Source organism: Alnus glutinosa, chromosome 10 (genome assembly GCF_958979055.1).
Source record: "Alnus glutinosa chromosome 10, dhAlnGlut1.1, whole genome shotgun sequence".
In the NCBI taxonomy this organism is placed as follows: Eukaryota; Viridiplantae; Streptophyta; class Magnoliopsida; order Fagales; family Betulaceae; genus Alnus; species Alnus glutinosa.
The window spans coordinates 25,786,271-25,805,446 of NC_084895.1; the positions used below are offsets into that span (position 1 = coordinate 25,786,271).

Here is a 19,176-nt window from a genome sequence, read left to right on the forward strand (position 1 = left end):
CTAATTCCGAAAATTAACAATAAGATAAATAAAATATAACAGATGAAAACTGTAGTACGGAAAATATCTCACAATATTATAGAATCACGCAATAACATTGTTTAACTATTTGAGGTTAGTTCCAAGACAAATAAATGGGTTGAAGAGAATAAAATAAAGGGAGAACTTCACTTAAGGGTACCAAACTATCGCTCTTTTTTACTCAGGTACCTGAACTTAAAAACATCTCAAATTAGGGTATTCATTTTGTCTCAATAAACAAGTCATCCGTTAGGATTTGATGTTAAATCCTGCCAAAATTTTCAAAATACCCCAGTGTTTATTTTTTTTAAAAAAATTATAAAATTATTCAAAGATTCAGGCATGAGTATTTTTGCATTCCGTTAAATTCAAATCAACACCTAAATCCTAACAATTTTTTTCTTTTCTTTTTTTTTTTCCTAAAAAAAGAGAGGAGTATTTTGGGAATTTGGGCAAGATTTAACGGTAAATTCTAACAGATGACCTGTTGTTGAGACGTTTTGAAAAATGAATACCCTAGTTTGAGACGTTTTGAAGTTCAAGTATCTTAAGTCAAAAAGTGCGATAATTCGATACCATTAAATAAAATCCTCCTTAAAATAAAAGATTAATAAATAAGTGTTTGGAACACACTCCAACATAGGTCAAGTCATTCATTTGGCCCATTTCCATTAACTTTTTTTGTTATTGCACTTTTTTGACTGTTTTCGTCAGGTTACCATTAACCTTTTTTTTTTTTTTTTTTTTTTTTTTTTTTTTTTTTTTTTTTTTTTTTTTTCTTTTTTGTGTGTTTTCTTTGATGTACTAAATCCCTTTCCACTTTCCCTTGTATTTGCTTAGAAAAAAAAATTTAAAGAAAATGTTAAGTCCTTAGACCATATATAGGTTCAATTGCCATTTCATGCACCATTTGGTTCATACTTTGACCCCTACTTTTCTCGAAATAAAAAATTCTGATTCCGTCCTTGTCTCCCGTTGACAACCAAGCCCTTAAGAAAACACTAGACACAAATTAAGGTAAACATACATATTCACACTCAATAGAAATTCAAGACAAGATAGCACAGAAAATAAAGACACCCCAGCATCAAAGTCCAACTGAGAACACCACCATTACTGATGATAACATAAATTCTAAAAGGCCCCCTCCCATATTTAGGAAAGAATTATGATCTCAATCTTCCTTCCCAAGCAAAGCAAGGAGGAAGGCCTTGTAACTCCCTGAAGTTTCCTTGGCCACAGCATGATCAAGGGAAACACTGTTCCTCAGGTAGAAAAGCTCCTTGATGCCATTCAAGTCTCTCTCTGCCCTTGTGACAATCACACGAGTGAGTGCCTCCTCATCTGTACCAACCCCTTTGATTGCATTGCGCACCAACTGCAGCATAAAATTCCCACAATGAATCCTTTGAAACTTTGTTAATGAAAGGTCCGCTTCAACCGGGTCTATAAAATTGTCATGTGTTTTTTATCTCGTGATAAATATATGATGATTTTTTTTTAATTATGACAGTTCTAAAGATTTGGGTCGGAGAAAATTTCTGTCCTGAATGGAAAAGTGAGATAAATTTTTAACGCAGGACGAGAAAAAAAATAAATATGTCATTTACTTTTAATTAAATTATTAGTTTTTTTTTGTAATTTAATAATGGGCTTGGCTCATAGTTAATCATGTTAGTTTAAGTTATTTGTCATTTTAAAAGTGGGCTTGGCCCTTGGCCCAAAGTCAGTCACATTAGGGTTAGGGTTAGAGTGTTTATTTAAGCATAATGTTCTCTTGTAATGATTATGATGGAATAAAAAAATATGTTATTTCTTCGAGGTGTGAGGCCTATGTTCTTTTGGTGGTGAGATGCTACCAATGCCAGTGAGACACTGGTTTGTTCTTCCCTATTGTTAGTTTGGTGAGACTCCAAGTTAGCAAAAGTTTATCTCTTTAGTTTTCTGTTTGTTTTAATTCCTGCTGCGTCAATTTTTTCTCTAATTTAATCTACTAATCTGATAAAAATGCATGTGATGCTCACATATAATTTGAACATATGTCAGTTTAATAGATTAAATTTGAAAAAAAAAAATCCGACCTAATTTGCACAAAAACTTTGTAAACAACAGTGAGGACATTTTGAATTCAAAGCAATTTACCTTTTCAAAGTACTTTTTTGGATCATTGATGCACCGAATTGCAGTACACAATGCCTTTTGTAGGTCACTATGCGGATAAGCCGACAAATTCTGGAGAAATGATCGTACAAATCAACTTAAATTATTGATGTTAAAACATATTTAACATAAAATTAAAAATAATAAAAGCGGAAGCAAAGAGAGAAAAATAACATACTTTTAAGTGGCCGGGTTTGCCTTACAAGTTCACCATATTAGGTCAACCAATGTGTTTTAATTATATTGAATAGCATATAATTGTGTTTTGATGGCAGTATTTAAAGTGAAATGATAGGTTTTTTTTTTTTTTTTTTTTCAACAAAAGGCATAGGGGGGCGATCAGAGTGACTACTCTACAGACTACAGTGTCTACCTAAGCGTGACCATGATAGCTCATGCCCATTAACCAATTGCACGGGAGGGGCTTAGACGGCTGGAAACCGTAGGCGCTCCCTCAAGTCCAATAGAGCTATAACTTTATTGTCCAACTTCACCAAAGACACTAGCGATACACAAGCCAATGGGATGGTAGATCAAGCGCTTCCCATTTTGAGATTCGACCTTGGGATCTTATCCTCATTGTTGAACTCGAATGTCACTAGACCACTCGCATCGGTGGTAAGTAAGATGATAGGTTAAGTGTGCTAAGAAAGGTATGAAAAATTATGAGTATTATGATAATTTATACAGAATAATATAGAATAAAACCATGAGTATTTTAAAAGTTGAATCGACATTAATTTAACTTTGAATTTAGTTTCTTTGTTATTTACTTTTTGCTATTTAGTATCTTTATTCTTTTGGAACACCCCAAATTCAAAAGAGCCCGATTTGTTAATTTAAAAGCCTCAAAGGTGCAAAGATTACATATTATATATATATGCATGCCATGAGAAAATATTTTACTGAAATATAAGATCAAAGTACGTTAAAATTTTCATAATATAATTAGTGTCATAAAAACTATATATAGTTGAAAATTTGAAAGGAAAAAAGAGCAAGTGTACCGTAGTGATGGGAGTGTGATGCACATCTTTGTAGCTGTTAAAAATTGCCCTGAGCTGTGTCTTGCTCCTTGTACCCAGGATCCTGGTAACTTCTTCACGATTAAATGCTTTGTTTTTGATAGCATCGTGAAGAATATCAGCTTCAGATTTTGCTAATCTTTCATTTACCTCATGCCCATCATACCTATAAGCACTCGCTAGGGCAACCAAGAGCTGTAACAGTGACCAAAAACCACCAAGACATATGATTAAGTACTTCAACTTATAATAGTTAAATTTGGATTATCTTTGCTTTATATATCTGGCATACTAAAAAATTTGAGAAAATGTTTGGGCTACGTACTAGAACTTTTACTATAATTCTATACAAATTCAAGTGGCAGTCCACATTTTATGAAAAAATTAATGCGTGTCACGAAACAGCCCACATACATTTTAGTATGGTTGACGTAGTAAGTGTCACATAAATTGTCATGTCAGTTTGTAAAAGTGATAAGTGTCATATGGCTGCCACGTGACGTACAACACCCACATTTTAGTGATTGATGTGGCAAGTGCGATGTAGATTACCACGTTAGTTTGTAAGAGACTTGTAATAAAAGTTATAGTGCCATTCGCAACACTCTAAAATTTAGCTCGCTCTAAACTTCATTCTAGGAACTCTTAATATATTTTTTTATCTTAGCCAAAAACAGAAGAATATATATATATACTCTCAAACGTAACACTTTCTAAAATATTTAAAAACGGGCGTTTGGCCTGCGAAATCACGAGCCTACACAGTCTTGATCCCAAATCAAGTCAATATTTTTGAAGTATACTCTCTATATATAAAGCTCTCACAAAATGAGGGTGATAATTAATTAAATATAATAAAGCTAAAATCAAGGCTAGGGCAAGCATTAATACATGCCTGGCGCAAATCCCCGGTGGTATGGGCAGCCACATCTTCTTCCAAGGAACTCTTGAAGCGACTTTGGTAGGCTCGTCTCACCACCAACAGTTCTTCAGGAGAAAGGATGCATGAAATTTCAATTATCACATGATAATTAGACTTAGCTTTCTTAACGGCTACATTTGCCAAAACAGCATCTCTATCTCCCGGATCCAATATCCACCGGTAAACCGCTTTCTATGATCACAAAATTTGTACTTAATTGTTCAGTGTTACGATGTTGAAATTTGTGTATAAATCTAAAATATATTTAGAATAAAAGTAGAATAGTTGTGGAAGTAAAAGAGATAAAAGATACAGAATTTACGTGGTTCGGTCTATGACCTACGTAAGGGCTACATTGTGCTCAATAACTTGATTGTTTACAATACATAAGTCCCTATTTATAGTTAAATAAGTCGACCTATACAAGTAAATTTAAATCAACTTATACTAAGAAATATAAATCGACCTGGACTAGGAAATATAAATCAATAATATTATTTTAAAGAATATATTCTAACACAAAATGTCCAAAACAATTACAACAAATAAGAAGGAAAATGTTAATTATATGAACAATTATTATTATTATTATTTTTCAAATTGGGTTGGGAGAAACTCAGTTGATTAAATTGATATCTGTTTTTAGAGCATGTTAATAAACTGAATTAGAGGAATTTCCTCAACCCAAATCCAAAAAAAAAATAAATAAATAAAATTTATCCGTGCTATATATGGGTCATAAAAATGACATTGAATGATGTGTCTCAATCACATGCTAACACGTGTCAAAAGTTGTACAAAAGAAGAATTGTTCACCCAAAAAAAAAAAGAAAAAAAAAAAGAAAGAAAGAGAAAGTTAACCATGCATGCATGATGATCTTACCTCAAAGTTCCCGTACAGCACAGACTCAAGACACTGGACAAGATCTTCTTCATAGAGCTCCTCATAAGTTTGCCTAATTTGCTTCCTTTGAGTTGCACTTCTATGTCCGAGTACTTTGATTATTGCCTTCTCATCAATTGTCCATCCTAATTGAAAGAGGAAGTGATAAAATTGTGTTCTATATTCGATGATATTTACAAGTCATGGCAATACACATATATACAGGATACGCACACTGTCTAACATAGAAAGTAAATACATAATTCCTGACTTGACTCCTCTTTCATTCTCTATGTAATTTAACGTCTCTTTCCTTTATACTCGCAAGTCATTACTTCTCTTGATATGGCAGGAGCATGATTCTTGGATTTGTCTTCATTTGAATATTGTGGGCTGCATGTAACGTCTCTTTCCTTTTATCCTCGCAAGTCATTAATTCTCTTGATATGGCAGGAGCATGATTCATGGAGATTTGTCTTCATTTGAATGTGGGCTGCTAGCAACGTCAGGGGTAGGAAGGGCATCTACTGTGGGATTGGGTACAGCTGGAGCATATAGTCTAACAGCCCCCCGCAAGCTAATGGGGGGAACCACCATGAGCTTGGACTTGAAGAATAAGAATTGAGCCGAAGGAAGACCTTTAGTGAAGACATCGGCAAGTTGATCACCTGAAGATATGAACTTAACAGAGATGTCACGGTTAACCACTTTTTCGCGCACGAAGTGATAATCCACCTCGATGTGTTTAGTCCGTGCATGAAATACCGGGTTGGAAGCCAAAGCAATAGCACTTACATTATCACACCATAAGGTAGGGACAGAAGGAATGGAGATTCCAAGGTCTTTGAACAACATCCGGATCCAAAATAAATCGGCAGTGGTGAGGGCCAAGGCACGATATTCCGCCTCCGTACTGGACCGTGAAACAATGGCTTGTTTCTTAGCACTCCAAGCCACGAGACAGTTGCCAAGAAAAATGGCAGAGCCTGAAGTAGACCTGCGGTCATCAGGGCTTCCAGCCCAATCAGCATCACAATAAGCAGATAATGTACGGGGTCCTTTAGTGTAAAGTAAACCATGATCAACAGAATTTTTAAGGTAACGGAGGACTCTTTTAGCAGCAGTCCAATGAGCTGTCGTGGGGGACTGTAAGTGTTGACAGAGTTGGTTAACAGCAAATGCAATCTCGGGCCTGGTAAGGGTGCAATACTGAAGAGAACCAACAACATGACGGTATTCAGAAGGATCTGAGAGAGGAACCCCATCAAACTTGGAGAGTTTGGTGCTGGAGGAACACGGAGAAGTGGACGGTTTGGCACCTTGCATCTGGACGCGATGGAGTAAATCAAAAATATATTTGGCCTGACATAAGTGAAGGCCAGCATCAGTTCGGGTGGCTTGAATGCCAAGGAAAAAGCCAAGAGGCCCAAGGTCCTTCAAAGGGAATTCCTGCTGGAGAGTGGAGATGAGAGACTGAATAGTAGCAGCATGAGATCCTGTGAGAATTATATCATCAACATATATAAGCATAAATAACCGAATGTGCTCATGAGTGAAAATAAATAATGATGGATCCACCAAGGAAGCTACAAAGCCAAGGTCCTGCAAAAATGATGAGAGGCGATTAAACCAAGCTCGGGGAGCTTGCTTGAGGCCATATAATGATTTGTGAAGTTTACAAACATAGTCGGGATGAGCCTTGTCCACAAACCCTTGAGGTTGTTCCATGAACACCTCTTCCCCAAGGTAACCATGTAAAAAAGCATTTGAAATATCCAATTGACGGATAGACCAATCAAACTGAATTGCTAAACTGAGAATAATCCGTATTGTTGAGGGTTTAATCACAGGACTGAATGTCTCATTATAGTCGATACCACACCGTTGCTCAAAACCCCTTGCCACAAGTCGAGCCTTAAATCTCTCAACGGAGCCATCCGGTTTTTGTTTGATTTTATACACCCACTTATTGCGAATAATATTGTGATGTAAGGGGCGCGGACACAAGGTCCAAGTGCCATTAGAAACCAAGGCCTGAAATTCCTGAAGCATAGCTTCCCTCCATCGTGAATCTGTGGTTGCTTTAGTAAAGCTGGTGGGCTCCTTCTCGGATAGGATAGTGTGATAGGACTGAAACGGGTGTTTAGTAGAGTGAAAAAGTTTGAAATCAGGGAAGGGTTTGGGTTTGAGGGATCCGGTTTGAGAACGGGTAAGCATGCGGGGAAGAGGTGGAGGTGAGGGGGTAGGGACAATGGCAGGGGACTGAGATGGAGCAGAGTGTGAGAGGGGGTGGTCCACGGGTGGAGTAGGGGAAGACGAGGCTGGTGTGGGGGCAGTGGGTCCATCAGATGAGGAAGAGCCAAAATCCGTATGAGGGTCAACGTGGTGAGAAGAGGGAGCAACAGGGGAAGGGTCCACGTGGTGAGGAGAGGGAGCATCATGGGAAGGTGTGGAGGCATGAGGTTCAACGTGTGAGCTGGGAGGAGAAGCTACGGGGACATTTGGGTTGTTGACGTGGTGAGAAGGGGGAGCAACAGGGGAAGGCGTGGGGGCAGGAGGTTCAACGTGTGAGATGAGAGGAGAAGTTACGGGTTCAGTAAGGGCAGGTGGCGAGGAAGAAATAAAGGGAAAAGAAAAACTTACATGGGGATCATCTTGTGCAGCAATCTTGGAGGGCAGCAGTTGGGCCACGGTTTCCTTGGCTGGAAAAGCATTCTCATCAAACACCACATGTCTAGAAAGATAAACCTTATTTGTTAGGGGATCAAGACACTTATACCCTGCATGATGGTAACCCAAAAATATACATGGCTTGGACCTATATTCTAACTTATGCAACCCATGAGGACGGAGAAGGGGGTAGCATTTGCACCCAAAAACCCGAAGGCTTTGATAATCCGGTTCTTTGCTAAAGAGCTTGGAGAAAGGGGATTGAAAATCTAAAAGGGGAGTAGGTAACCGGTTAATGATGTAGACGGCGGTGAGGAAGGCATCTACCCAATATTTATTGGATAGATGAGCATGAGCAAGAAGAGTTAAACCGGTTTCTAAAATATGACGCAATTTCCTCTCAGCAAGACCGTTTTGTTGAGATGTGTGAGGACATGATTTTCTATGGATTATCCCAGATTTGGTGAAAAAAGATTGAAATTGGAGAGAATTATATTCACCTCCACCATCGGATTGCACTTGCTTGATGGTGAGAGAGAATTGATTCTCAACCATAAGTTTGAATTTAACAAATTGATCAAAAACACCAGATTTGGCATGCAAGGGATAAATCCAAGAATATCGTGAAAAATCATCGATAAAGACTACGTAATATTTGTAGCCGCTTATAGATGAAATGGGTGATGTCCACACATCTGTGTGAATTAATTGGAGAGGTTGCGTTGAGACACGCTGAGATGGAGTAAAGGGCTGTCTTTTACTTTTGCCTAGTTGACATGAAGTGCAAACAACATCTTTATTCAGATTTTTGAAGGACAAAGGTAAATCAAATTTATTAATAATTCGGGAAACAATATCATAGGCAGGGTGCCCTAATCTAAAATGCCACCCCATTGAAGAGGTTTTTATTCCAAGAAAAGCCGTAAATGAGTGATGATCTCTGAGAGATGTTCTTCGGAGCCGAAGGGGATAGAGGCCATTCTCACTTCTGCCCTCCAGGAGCACTGCATGGGTCTGACAATCCTTCACAAAAAAATAATTGGCCATAAGAATAAAATAACAGTCATTATCAATGCAAAAACGCTGAATAGATAAAAGATTTGCAGTGGCTTGTGGGCAGTGAAGAACTTGTTTAAGTTGAAAAGTTGAGTTAGAGGAAGAATGAAGTGTAGAAAAACCAGTATTTTTAATGAGGAGCCCAGCACCATTACCAACAGCAACCGTGTCATCAGCTTGGAAAGGTTGTTGAGTGCTCAAGTTGTCAAGGTCATTGGTTATGTGGGCATTAGCCCCACTATCGGCATACCATGGCTGATCTTCAATTGTGGCATTGGTTTGAGCAACCATTGCTGCCAACTGAGGTGGTGGGTGCTTGCCTTGGTAGGAATAGTCCATACGGTGGAAACAATCCAGTGCTGTGTGACTGGTTTTTCCACATATTTGGCATGGTGGCCTGCTGCTGCTGCGAGGAAAGGGATTGCCATTTGAGGCCTGGTGTGGTCCTCTGTTTCGGTCCATCTGCATGGGAGTGTTGGAGTGGCTCAAATCTGGAGAATAAGAGTGTTGTTGCCTGGGATAAAAATTGTTGGATCTTGGGGCCATGGAATATGAGTGCTGTCGTGGAGAAAGGGTTGGGTGAGGTGCCCTTGGTGAGAACTTCATATGCTGTGGAGGCTTGTTTTTGTGCTGCCAATTTCCAACATTTCGATTTCCTGCAGATTTGTTAGAAAAAAGAGCAAATGTTGCAGAGTCTGCAGCACTTGTCTGCTGCTGTAAGAGAGTTTCATGATTAAGTAATTCATCACGAAAATCATCAAACTTCATGCTGTTGTCACGGGTGGCAAGGGAATATGATGTAATAAAAGGATTAAAGGACGGATTCAAACCACCAATGAGAAAGGAAATCAAATCTGCATCATCAATAGGATTACCAACAATGGCCAATTGGTCAGCAAACCCTTTGGCAAGTTGGAGGTATTCAGCACAGGTCTTAGTGTCCTGGCGAATAGTTTGGAGCTGTCTTTTCAACTGAGTAATTCGAGACTTGGATTGTGAGGCAAATCTGTTAGCTAGGGAAACCCAAGCTTCACGAGAAGTGTTAAGTCCAAACACAGTGGACAACACGTTTTCAGACAAAATTACAAGGATCATGCTAAGAAGACATTGATCCTTCTTTGTCCAATTAGCATATTCTGGATTTAGTGTTTCTTTACCTTCAGCATCAGAAACAAACTTTGGAGGGCAAGGCTCTGAACCTTCAACTATGCCCGTGAATCCATGAGTACGCAGGATTGGCATGAACTGAGACAACCAACTTGGATAGTTGTGGTTGTCAAGCTTAACTTGAACTGTTGGACTGAGACTAGCAAGAGAGAAGGCAGTGCTGGTTTGGGTGTTGCTAGAGGAAGACATGGAGGATCGTGAGTTGAGCGTTGGCTGTGAAGGCTCTGATACCATGAAAGAGGAAGTGATAAAATTGTGTTCTATATTCGATGATATTTACAAGTCATGGCAATACACATATATACAGGATACGCACACTGTCTAACATAGAAAGTAAATACATAATTCCTGACTTGACTCCTCTTTCCTTCTCTATGTAATTTAACGTCTCTTTCCTTTATACTCGCAAGTCATTACTTCTCTTGATATGGCAGGAGCATGATTCTTGGATTTGTCTTCATTTGAATATTGTGGGCTGCATGTAACGTCTCTTTCCTTTTATCCTCGCAAGTCATTAATTCTCTTGATATGGCAGGAGCATGATTCATGGAGATTTGTCTTCATTTGAATGTGGGCTGCCAGCAACGTCAGGGGCAGGAAGGGCATCTACTGTGGGATTGGGTACAGCTGGAGCATATAGTCTAACACTAATTAATTAACAAGTCATCCACACACAAATTATTAATAAAAGAAGGGAAAAACTTTACTTGTAACTCATAATCTTTCATCACTTTTGAAATAAGGTATCAAAACTTTAAAACATATCAATTTTTCAATTTTTTTCAATCTCAACTCTCCGTTAGAAATTTCTGTTAAATCTTATCAAAATTTTCAAAATACCCTAAATTGATTATTCATGAGAGCCCATCAAAATATGTATATTCTATGACTTCACAAAATGAAAAAGTAGACCAACCAATACTCTCACTCACCAAACAGAAAAATTATATACAAATAACTAAATGATCAAAGGAAAAATCAAATAGCGAACAATTAATTAATTTAACCTTGACAAGCTTTTCAGAGAGCTTGTGCGTCTTCCTGAACAGAAGCATCCTCAGCAACAATGATGGTAGCCATTGTTAATGTAAAGGAGATTTCTCTATAGCCCCATTACATATAGTTCTTAGAATATCCAATATGTTTTGAAATGAGTGCCAACTGAGAAAATTTCCTTCATAATTTTGAACTTAATTAATTAGGAATTAAGTATACATTAATGAGCATCTTTAAACATGTGTTGGCACTAGCTTATTCATGGTACTTAATATGCTTTAGTTGGCTTTTGTTAAAATATAAGTAATACGTAGTGTCTTAATTGGCATTTTCTGATAGGGTATCTTGCTACACATTTATTAGCTTTCTGGTTTTGCTTGGCACCAATATATTCTTTACCATAAAGAGGAATTGATTAAATGAGTCTCTTACCCTCTATGAACTGGCTTGGGTGTTGGATTCGTTGGAATTGAAACACATGTCCTTTGTGTCTTGTTATGGAACACGTACATGTTCTAATCTCAACTGATCAAATTTCAATTGGAACGGGATCTAAGTCAAACCTAAACCGGATTCAGCTTGATGATTATACTTGTCCATCCAACTAGCAATGTTAATCGAGCAAATGCACAACTCATGATGATAAATCAAATGCGAGTAATGTTTAAAATTATATTTAATTTTATTCTATTACCATTCTAGCTACCCTGTTGATGTGACAATGCTAATTAACCCTTGAATTAATTAAATTTTGTTTAACAAAGATTGATCCAAGAGCTAATCAAAGTGAGATAGTTGTGAAATAATTCTACTTTATAGTGGTACTTATCAAATGCAAATTAAGCGCTTTCAATTCACTCTTGACTGGATGATCATTGAGATTTGTTAAACATAAACCTTGGCTTTGTGTAATCTATATACCATGGGTTATTTGGTTTTATATAACATTGTGGCTTACAATAGTTTTAAATATCATATTATACTTGGCTTATATTAAATGTATTTCTTAGATACACCAATATTATATTGAGATTAATATATAATCAGAAAGATGCAGTGAGATAATTTGGTTGAAAATACCTTTTGTAAGAAGGAAATTTTCTTTAATTATGATTTTTTTTTTTTTTTATGGTCCCTTTTTTCGTTTTTCCCTTTATTCCAAGCATCCTGTCCAACTTTTCAACTTTTCATTATGTTCTCTAGAATGTTAATTAATCTAAATAAAAAGTTTATCAAGGTTATGAATTAGAGACAAAAACTAGCATCAAGGTATGTCAGGATCGTGATATACTACGTACTTAATTATCATGACTAATATATATTGGAATGATCAAGACCAATATTATTTAACTAAAACAAAAAATGCTATGGTATTTCCAACAAATTAATCATAAATCTTGAGCAAAATCAAAACCTCGATCACTGCCTATATATATCGATCAATAAATGACTAAGAGGTGAATGAATAAACCTTTACAAGCCTTCGGGAGAGCTTCTGCATCATTTGAGGCTTATATGTTTTCTGGAGCAATTAGGGTGGCCATTGTAAAATAAAATAGAAGAGATAAAAGGGAAGAAGAGGAAACACAAAAGAGATAAAACGTTACATTGCTTCTTATTTTATTGAGTGCTTTTGATTACAAAAGATATGAATATATAGGCTAATAGAGGGAAGCACATCCCACTAATCATGGCACACAATCAGGAAATATTAAGGAAATCAGGTAAGAAAATAAGGAAAGATATTGGAGAGGAAATCAATGAAATATTCTTGATATGCTGCAACGGCTCTTATTCTCTAACACTCCCCTGCAAACTGATGAGAGGAACTTCCTTAAGTTTGTCTTCTGCGTTGAATCATCATCATAAAACCTTTTTTTTTTTTTTTTTTTTTTTTTTTTTTTTTTTTTTTTTGTGTTTGTTTGCCCAGGTTTGCAAACTGTATCTCAAAGGCAAAAAAATAAAGCCAACTATGGGCCAAAAGAAATTAAAGACAGACTTGGGTTTTGAAACATTACCACAAAGCCAGTAATATAAAAAAGAAGCCTTGGCTTTTTAACTGTGCCACGAGGCTAAATTAGAAGGAAAGAGAGAGAGAGAGCCAAATGGCTTTAGAAGCTTGGGTTTTAAACATTATCACAAGCAAGAGATTTGAGAGTGGGCCAACAATGGGCCTCTTTTCTTTTCATTTCTTTTTCTTTTTTTCTTTCTTTTTTTCTTAAATTTTCATTTTTTATTTTTTTTCAACTCGGCTTTCTAACATCTTCTCTAACATAGTGAAATACAAAAAGGAAAAAAAAAAAAAAAAAAAAAAAAAAAAAAAAAAAAAAAAAAAAAAAAAAAAGACAAAGATAAAAACACGATAGGAACCAGGAAACAAAAACCAAAGAAACTCCAAAACTAGAGGATTTGCAGTAGCCAGAGGTGGAAGATTTAGTTGGAGAAGTCGCCGGAGAGGGGGCCAGAGGAGAGACGCCTGGACTGGGAACAATGGTGCGTCTGAGGTTGATGGAGGCAACTCGTGCAGTGAGTCGTTGGCGGAGACTGGAAGGTCAGTAGCTTGGGCTGTCAAAGGAGAAGGCGTATTTGTTGGACAGAGGATGCCGAAGATCTTATGGTGGGCGCAACCCTCTGTGGCGGCGGCGGCGGCAAATGACGGGTGATATGCATTTTTTTTTTAGTGAAATAGAGAAGATTTTGGGAGATGGAGATGAAAACTGAGATAGATTAGAAACTGAGAGAGTTTCTGTGTGGATGGAGTTGGGATGTTGGGAGTGGCAGAGATGAAGCTCTGTTTTTAGGCAGAACCATGTGATGGGTGAGACGTGTTTGATAAAAGGGCTGAAAGAGTGTTGCAGCGAAGAAGAAACCAAGATCGTGAGGTGTTAGCCAAAGGGCTCTAATAGCATGTAAAATAAAATAGAAGAGATAGAAGGGAAGAAGAGGAAAACACAAAAGAGAGAAAACGCTACATTGCTTCTTATTTTCAACAGATTCAGTTCACAATTAAGCTTCAATTAGAACTGAACTCAAATCGAACACAAAAAATACTTTCAACACGATATATTTCTAGTAGTGAAGACGTCATGATCACATTTAAAATTAAGTGGGAAAAAAAAAAAAATTGATATGTGAAGTAATTAAAATTTACATGCAAAAGTAGTACATGTGCTTAGATTACGATTACAACATATCCAAAGTATACGTGTATATGTGTATTTAGATTATTACCTTTGCAGGCCTTTCGGAGAGCTTCAGCATCTTCAACAGGAGAAAACTGGTGAGGAGTAATGAGGGTAGCCATTATTAAGCTCTGGATAAATATGCTTATCTAGTAGAGGTGATATAATTGTGAAGGAGTCCCTTTCAATGGCCGTCCTATATATTGATACTACCACATGCTTAACATCAAAATTGCATGTTTGGACGTTTCTTTCCATGTGAATTGAAGAATGCATTGATCAACACCCCGTCATAATTTTTTATTCCTTCCAATTATATATTATTAAAAAAAAAAAGAAAAGGAAATTAAAAATAAAGAAAAAGAAATCAAAGTAATGAATGATTAAAGAGTCTCTTTTTCACGATGATTAAAGCAATGAATGAAAAAGACCGGAAGGTGGGATCTTCGTAGTGGGAGTTGGTTGCATCGGAGGGAGGAGTCTCAGTTAAGGCGCCAATATTGATGGTTGAACATAGTGGACTCCATGAACTTTCCACGTCCGAAAGCTAGAGACGAGGTTGCCAAAGCTTGGAGCTAGTGTGTCTTTAATCTTTATTCCAAAATCCCATGTGGGTTTCTTCGCATCAAATACACCCTTTTTAAGTGGATTCCTAGCTAGTGGCAGGTGGGTTTCCCTTTCACAAATTAACCTAACCAAAAAGTTATTTCTTAATTCCTCGGTCTCCTTAAAAAGTTAAAAATAAAAAATAAAAAATAGTACTAGCTATGATTTTGTTTTCTTTGATTTAATCACTACAAAAATTTTAAGAATTCTGGACGGTTTGAAACTGTCTAGAAATTGCAAAAAACCGTCTAAAAATATGATCCAGACGGTTTTTTTTGACGGTTTCAAACCATCTAGAAAAATATGTCACTAATTCGGGTTATGGACGGTTTGGGCCAAACCGTCCACAATTCAAGACGGTTTTGCCCAAAACTGTCCAAAATTTGATTTTTTTAATTATAATCATTATTATTTTTTAATATAATTATTATTATTATTATTATTGTCCATCTCACCGGCTAAAGGGACTACTGGAAGGTTGTCACAGTCGCACGTATGCGACATGCTCTCGCACTACCCATCAAACATAAGATGTGTTGCATTTTTCCATTTGTTACTTTTCTGTCGGCAAATGAATTCATTTTCTCTGAATTTGATGTGAGTGAAAACTAAATTCCTAAGAATTCTATGATGTTTAATTTGTATGCTTGGGCAGGACATGGAGTCCACGAGCAGACATTGATATCAATATTGGGAAAATGGCATCCGGAGGAAAGGAAATCCTTCCGGAAAGGAAGTCCCAACCTCTTCATAGAGGATGAACGTAACTTTGAGCGTTGGGATGATCACCGTGTCAAGCTTCTCAAGCATGAATTCATGCGTTTTAAGGTCATTTTCTTTTTCTTATTATTATTATTTTTCACTTTTACTATATTTTATTTAGTTACTGTTGCTAACATCTTATTAGTGCACTAGCTTTTTAATCATTATTGGTCAAGGATTGTATTTATCTTAGAATAAAGTCCATTTTTCTTTTTTCTTTAAAAAAAAAAAAAGAAAAGAGAGAGAAAAGCAACTGAGAAATCATTAATGTAACAATTAGGATTAATGTTAGAGTAAAATAGTGACTGAATTCACAATTTTTTATTAACACTACACAAAAGTCGAGGTTTTAGTGTCTTTTACCACCGCTAAAACCCTCCAAATGACACACATGCACTCTCATTCCCACTCTCACACTTTCTGGCGTGCATGACTATTATTGGATTTTGGTCTTTTAATAATTTTAAAAGCCACATCAGAAAGTATAAAGGTATGTAGTATTCCTGGAGTTATAATGTTAAGATCTTAAAAAAAAGTGTTATTATAACACTACAAAAAATAAGCTCATTAACGGTGACAATATCGCTCCTAATCGGATGCAAATGATCAATATGGGCGACCCTTTGGGGTCGCCGCTAATAGTAGATCAATAACGGCCATCAATGTCGCTGTTAAAAAAATTTTATGTCGACACTAAAAAATTTTAGAGCTTGACTCATAGGTCGCTGCTAATGCTTTATCATTAGTGCAACTTACGGGTAGCCACTAATGATATTGAAAAAGGATTTTGTACACATAATTATTATAATGAAATGTGGGTATGATAATCAGAACGCTGTGGTGCTTTGGACCATGCATCCATGGGAAAGGGATGCTCGGTTGGCAAAGGAGGCGTTGAAGAAGGGGCCACAATCGTATGGTATCATCATAGAGAGTGGATGCACCAGATCAGCCGAGGAGCTTCTGGGAGCAAGGCGGGCCTACCATTCTCTCTTTGATCACTCAATGGAGGAAGATGTGGCTCAACACATCAACGGCTGTGAACGTAAGGTAAGTACATAGCATCAACTTCTTAGGCCTTGAAACCTTCTTGTATGACCAACAATTAAAAGCCCAAATTTTACTATGCTTTCCACTGTCGGTTTGTTTTAACAGTTTCAAAACGTATGGTTTTAAAAGCATAGTTAAGCGTTTAGAAAAAAATCTATAGTTTGAAAATATAGTGAGTTAAACTACTTTTAAAAATCGTGTTCTTTTAAAAAAAACGCACTCTTTTGTCAATTACGCAAAAATGTGAATTTTTTAACATTTTCAAACCGGCATTTTTTTTTGCGATTTTACATGCGAAATCACGGTCATACACACTCTTAATCAATTCTCATCCCTACATGATCACCTGATTTATGTAACAAAGCATGGTATTATATATGGGCTTAAATGGCATATATATATCTGACTACTTTTGTGCTTTGAACAGCTCTTGGTTGCTCTTGTGAGTGCCTATAGGTATGAAGGATCAAAGTTTAGGGATGATGCAGCAAAACCTGAGGCCGAGACATTTTCTAATGCCATAAAAAATGGCAAGCCCATTGAAGACGATGAGGTAATAAGGATACTAACAACAAGAAGCAAGCCCCATCTCCAAGCAATATATAAGCACTGCATGGAGATTTCTGGCCAGAGTATCGATGAGGTGCTAAATTCTTTTTGTTTTTGGTAACTTTTAGGTACTAAAATTAGTGGGGTTTGGCTTGGTGCTGTTGTGATTGAGACATGCGTCGTATAATAGGAAATAAGACACACGTCTTAATCTTAACAGATTCAGTTCTAATTGAAATTGGACCCAAGCCGAATTCAAATTGGATTTGGATCTTCAGTAATTTGTAACAAATGTGAGAGTCCCTATGAAGCTTAACTGTCCAAACAATAAGTGGGTTGTTCGAGTAATTGGGTCCCATAAAGACTTTTTACATTTACTGCATGAATTGCTAGCAATCCAAACATTAAAATTGCAAGGAACTTTTAACCATCCAAATTGTCAATCCTGTAGCACAACATTTTAGGTATTAATTTTTTTTTTTTTGGTATGTTAGGCACTAAAATTCTTAGCTTTATCAAACATTAAAATCCAATGTTTTATTACTCATTGTAAATTTTCATCCATATACAATTTTTCTTTAGGATCTTGATGCTGATTTGCTGCTAAAAGAGACTGTGCAATGCCTATGCACTCCCCAACAATATTTTATCAAGGTAATATGAATTACAACAAGATTACAAGGATGGGTTTTGGTTGGATTCAATTTCAGTTGGAATTCGACTATTTGCAATGACAAGGGACACGTCTTAATTTCAACGAGTCCAATTCTATTTGAAACTCGGATAAAAATTCTAACAATTTTGCTATTCGAATTGCTATTAATTTGGACAGTAAATATGAGAGAGAGACCGGTATAGGATCTCTTTCACATTTACTACCAAAATGACTAGCACTTTGGCTTTGCAAATTGCTAGGAATCCCAAGCCGAATCGAGGATATCCAATTGAAAAATTACTTTTGTCCTTTCAAATTCTTAATAATATTTTGTTGTCTTAAAAGGTCTTGGACACGGCTATGCAAAAGGATGTAGAGAAGAATACCAAAAAAGCACTGACTCGAGTAATTGTAACCCGAGCTGACACAGATATGAAGGAGATCAAAGATGAGTACCATAACCAATATGGGGTTTCTCTATCCAAGAAAATTGAAGACACAGCTCATGGGAACTACAACGATTTCTTGCTCACTTTGATTGCAAGAGGGGGGTGATTTAGAAGATGGGGAATTCAAAAAGGGCTTACTGGGATATTACTATATCCTCTTCTGATTGATTGTTGATCTTTTTTTCATTTTGAGGCATGTCTTCTTGGGCAAGTATTAGTATTTTATTATCAAGAAACAAATTGTTAGCTACCATATAATAATTTTCTTTTATGGTTAATTAGTTGATTGTCCAATTTGACTCAATAAGACAAGTCAGAAATTTTCAAACATCTTAACTCATCTGCTAGTTTTTTGACCACTCTGTCTTTTCTCAAGCATGTTTGTTGTTGCAGCAGATGTTGCTTTAAGCATATCCGCCCCTAAACTGCCCTTTTAAAGGGGCATTTGGATCCTCTCCAGTTCAAATGAACTGGAGGGGAGGGGATCCTTGTCCTTTAAAGGGCTGTTTTTGGCTGCTCCATTCGTGGCCAATGGGCTGTAGGAAAAATTATTGTTCAAACAAAATATTACTAATTCTGAAAATTAATAATAAGATAAATAAAATATAGAAGAAGAAAAGTGTAATATGAAAATATCTCATAATGTTATAGAATCATAAAATAACATTGTTTAACTATTCAAGGTTAGTTCGAAGACAAATAAATGGGTTGAAGAGAATAAAATAAAGGGAGAACTTCACTTAAGGGTATCGAATTATCGCCATTTTTTACTTAATGTACATGAACTTCAAAACGTCTCAAACTAGAGTATCAATTTTTCAAAACATCTCAATAAATAAGTCATTTGATAGGATTTGTTGTTAAGTCCTGCCAAAATTTCTAAAATACTCAAGTGTTTATTTTTTTAAAAAAAATTATAAAATTTATTTTTTTAAAAAAATTATAAAATTTATCAAAGATTCAGGCATAGGTATTTTTACAAATTCTGTTAAATTCTAATCAACACCTGAATCCTAGCAATTT

General features: G+C 36.4%; 2 protein-coding genes across 2 annotated transcripts; one reads left to right on the top strand and one right to left on the bottom strand.

Annotated features, from left to right (window-relative positions):
* Nucleotides 1-930: 930 nt before the first annotated feature.
* On the bottom strand, nt 931-14,249 carry LOC133878862 (annexin-like protein RJ4). Its single transcript, XM_062317416.1, has 6 exons — nt 14,132-14,249; nt 5,012-5,157; nt 4,102-4,320; nt 3,189-3,401; nt 2,164-2,253; nt 931-1,399 (listed from the first exon to the last, which is right to left on the bottom strand). Exons 1-6 carry the CDS (start codon nt 14,202-14,204, stop codon nt 1,196-1,198), a joined length of 945 nt encoding a protein of 314 aa, XP_062173400.1. The 5' UTR covers nt 14,205-14,249; the 3' UTR covers nt 931-1,195.
* Nucleotides 14,250-15,271: 1,022 nt separating this feature from the next.
* On the top strand, nt 15,272-18,356 carry LOC133880765 (annexin D4-like). Its single transcript, XM_062319764.1, has 5 exons — nt 15,272-15,516; nt 16,282-16,500; nt 16,928-17,143; nt 17,632-17,703; nt 18,050-18,356. Exons 1-5 carry the CDS (start codon nt 15,316-15,318, stop codon nt 18,257-18,259), a joined length of 918 nt encoding a protein of 305 aa, XP_062175748.1. The 5' UTR covers nt 15,272-15,315; the 3' UTR covers nt 18,260-18,356.
* Nucleotides 18,357-19,176: the final 820 nt, after the last annotated feature.

Bases quoted from the DNA above. Each gene is read 5' to 3' on its own strand.
- LOC133878862 (XM_062317416.1), bottom strand. From the start codon at position 14,204: ATGGCTACCCTCATTACTCCTCACCAGTTTTCTCCTGTTGAAGATGCT. The intron at 4,321-5,011 runs GTAAGATCATCA...TTGTGATCATAG, and splicing joins TGCTGTACGGGAACTTTGAG to AAAGCGGTTTACCGGTGGAT. The intron at 3,402-4,101 runs GCATGTATTAAT...TCACTGTTACAG, and splicing joins CCACCGGGGATTTGCGCCAG to CTCTTGGTTGCCCTAGCGAG.
- LOC133880765 (XM_062319764.1), top strand. From the start codon at position 15,316: ATGATGTTTAATTTGTATGCTTGGGCAGGACATGGAGTCCACGAGCAG. The intron at 16,501-16,927 runs GTAAGTACATAG...TGCTTTGAACAG, and splicing joins TCAACGGCTGTGAACGTAAG to CTCTTGGTTGCTCTTGTGAG. The intron at 17,144-17,631 runs GTGCTAAATTCT...ATTTTTCTTTAG, and splicing joins CTGGCCAGAGTATCGATGAG to GATCTTGATGCTGATTTGCT.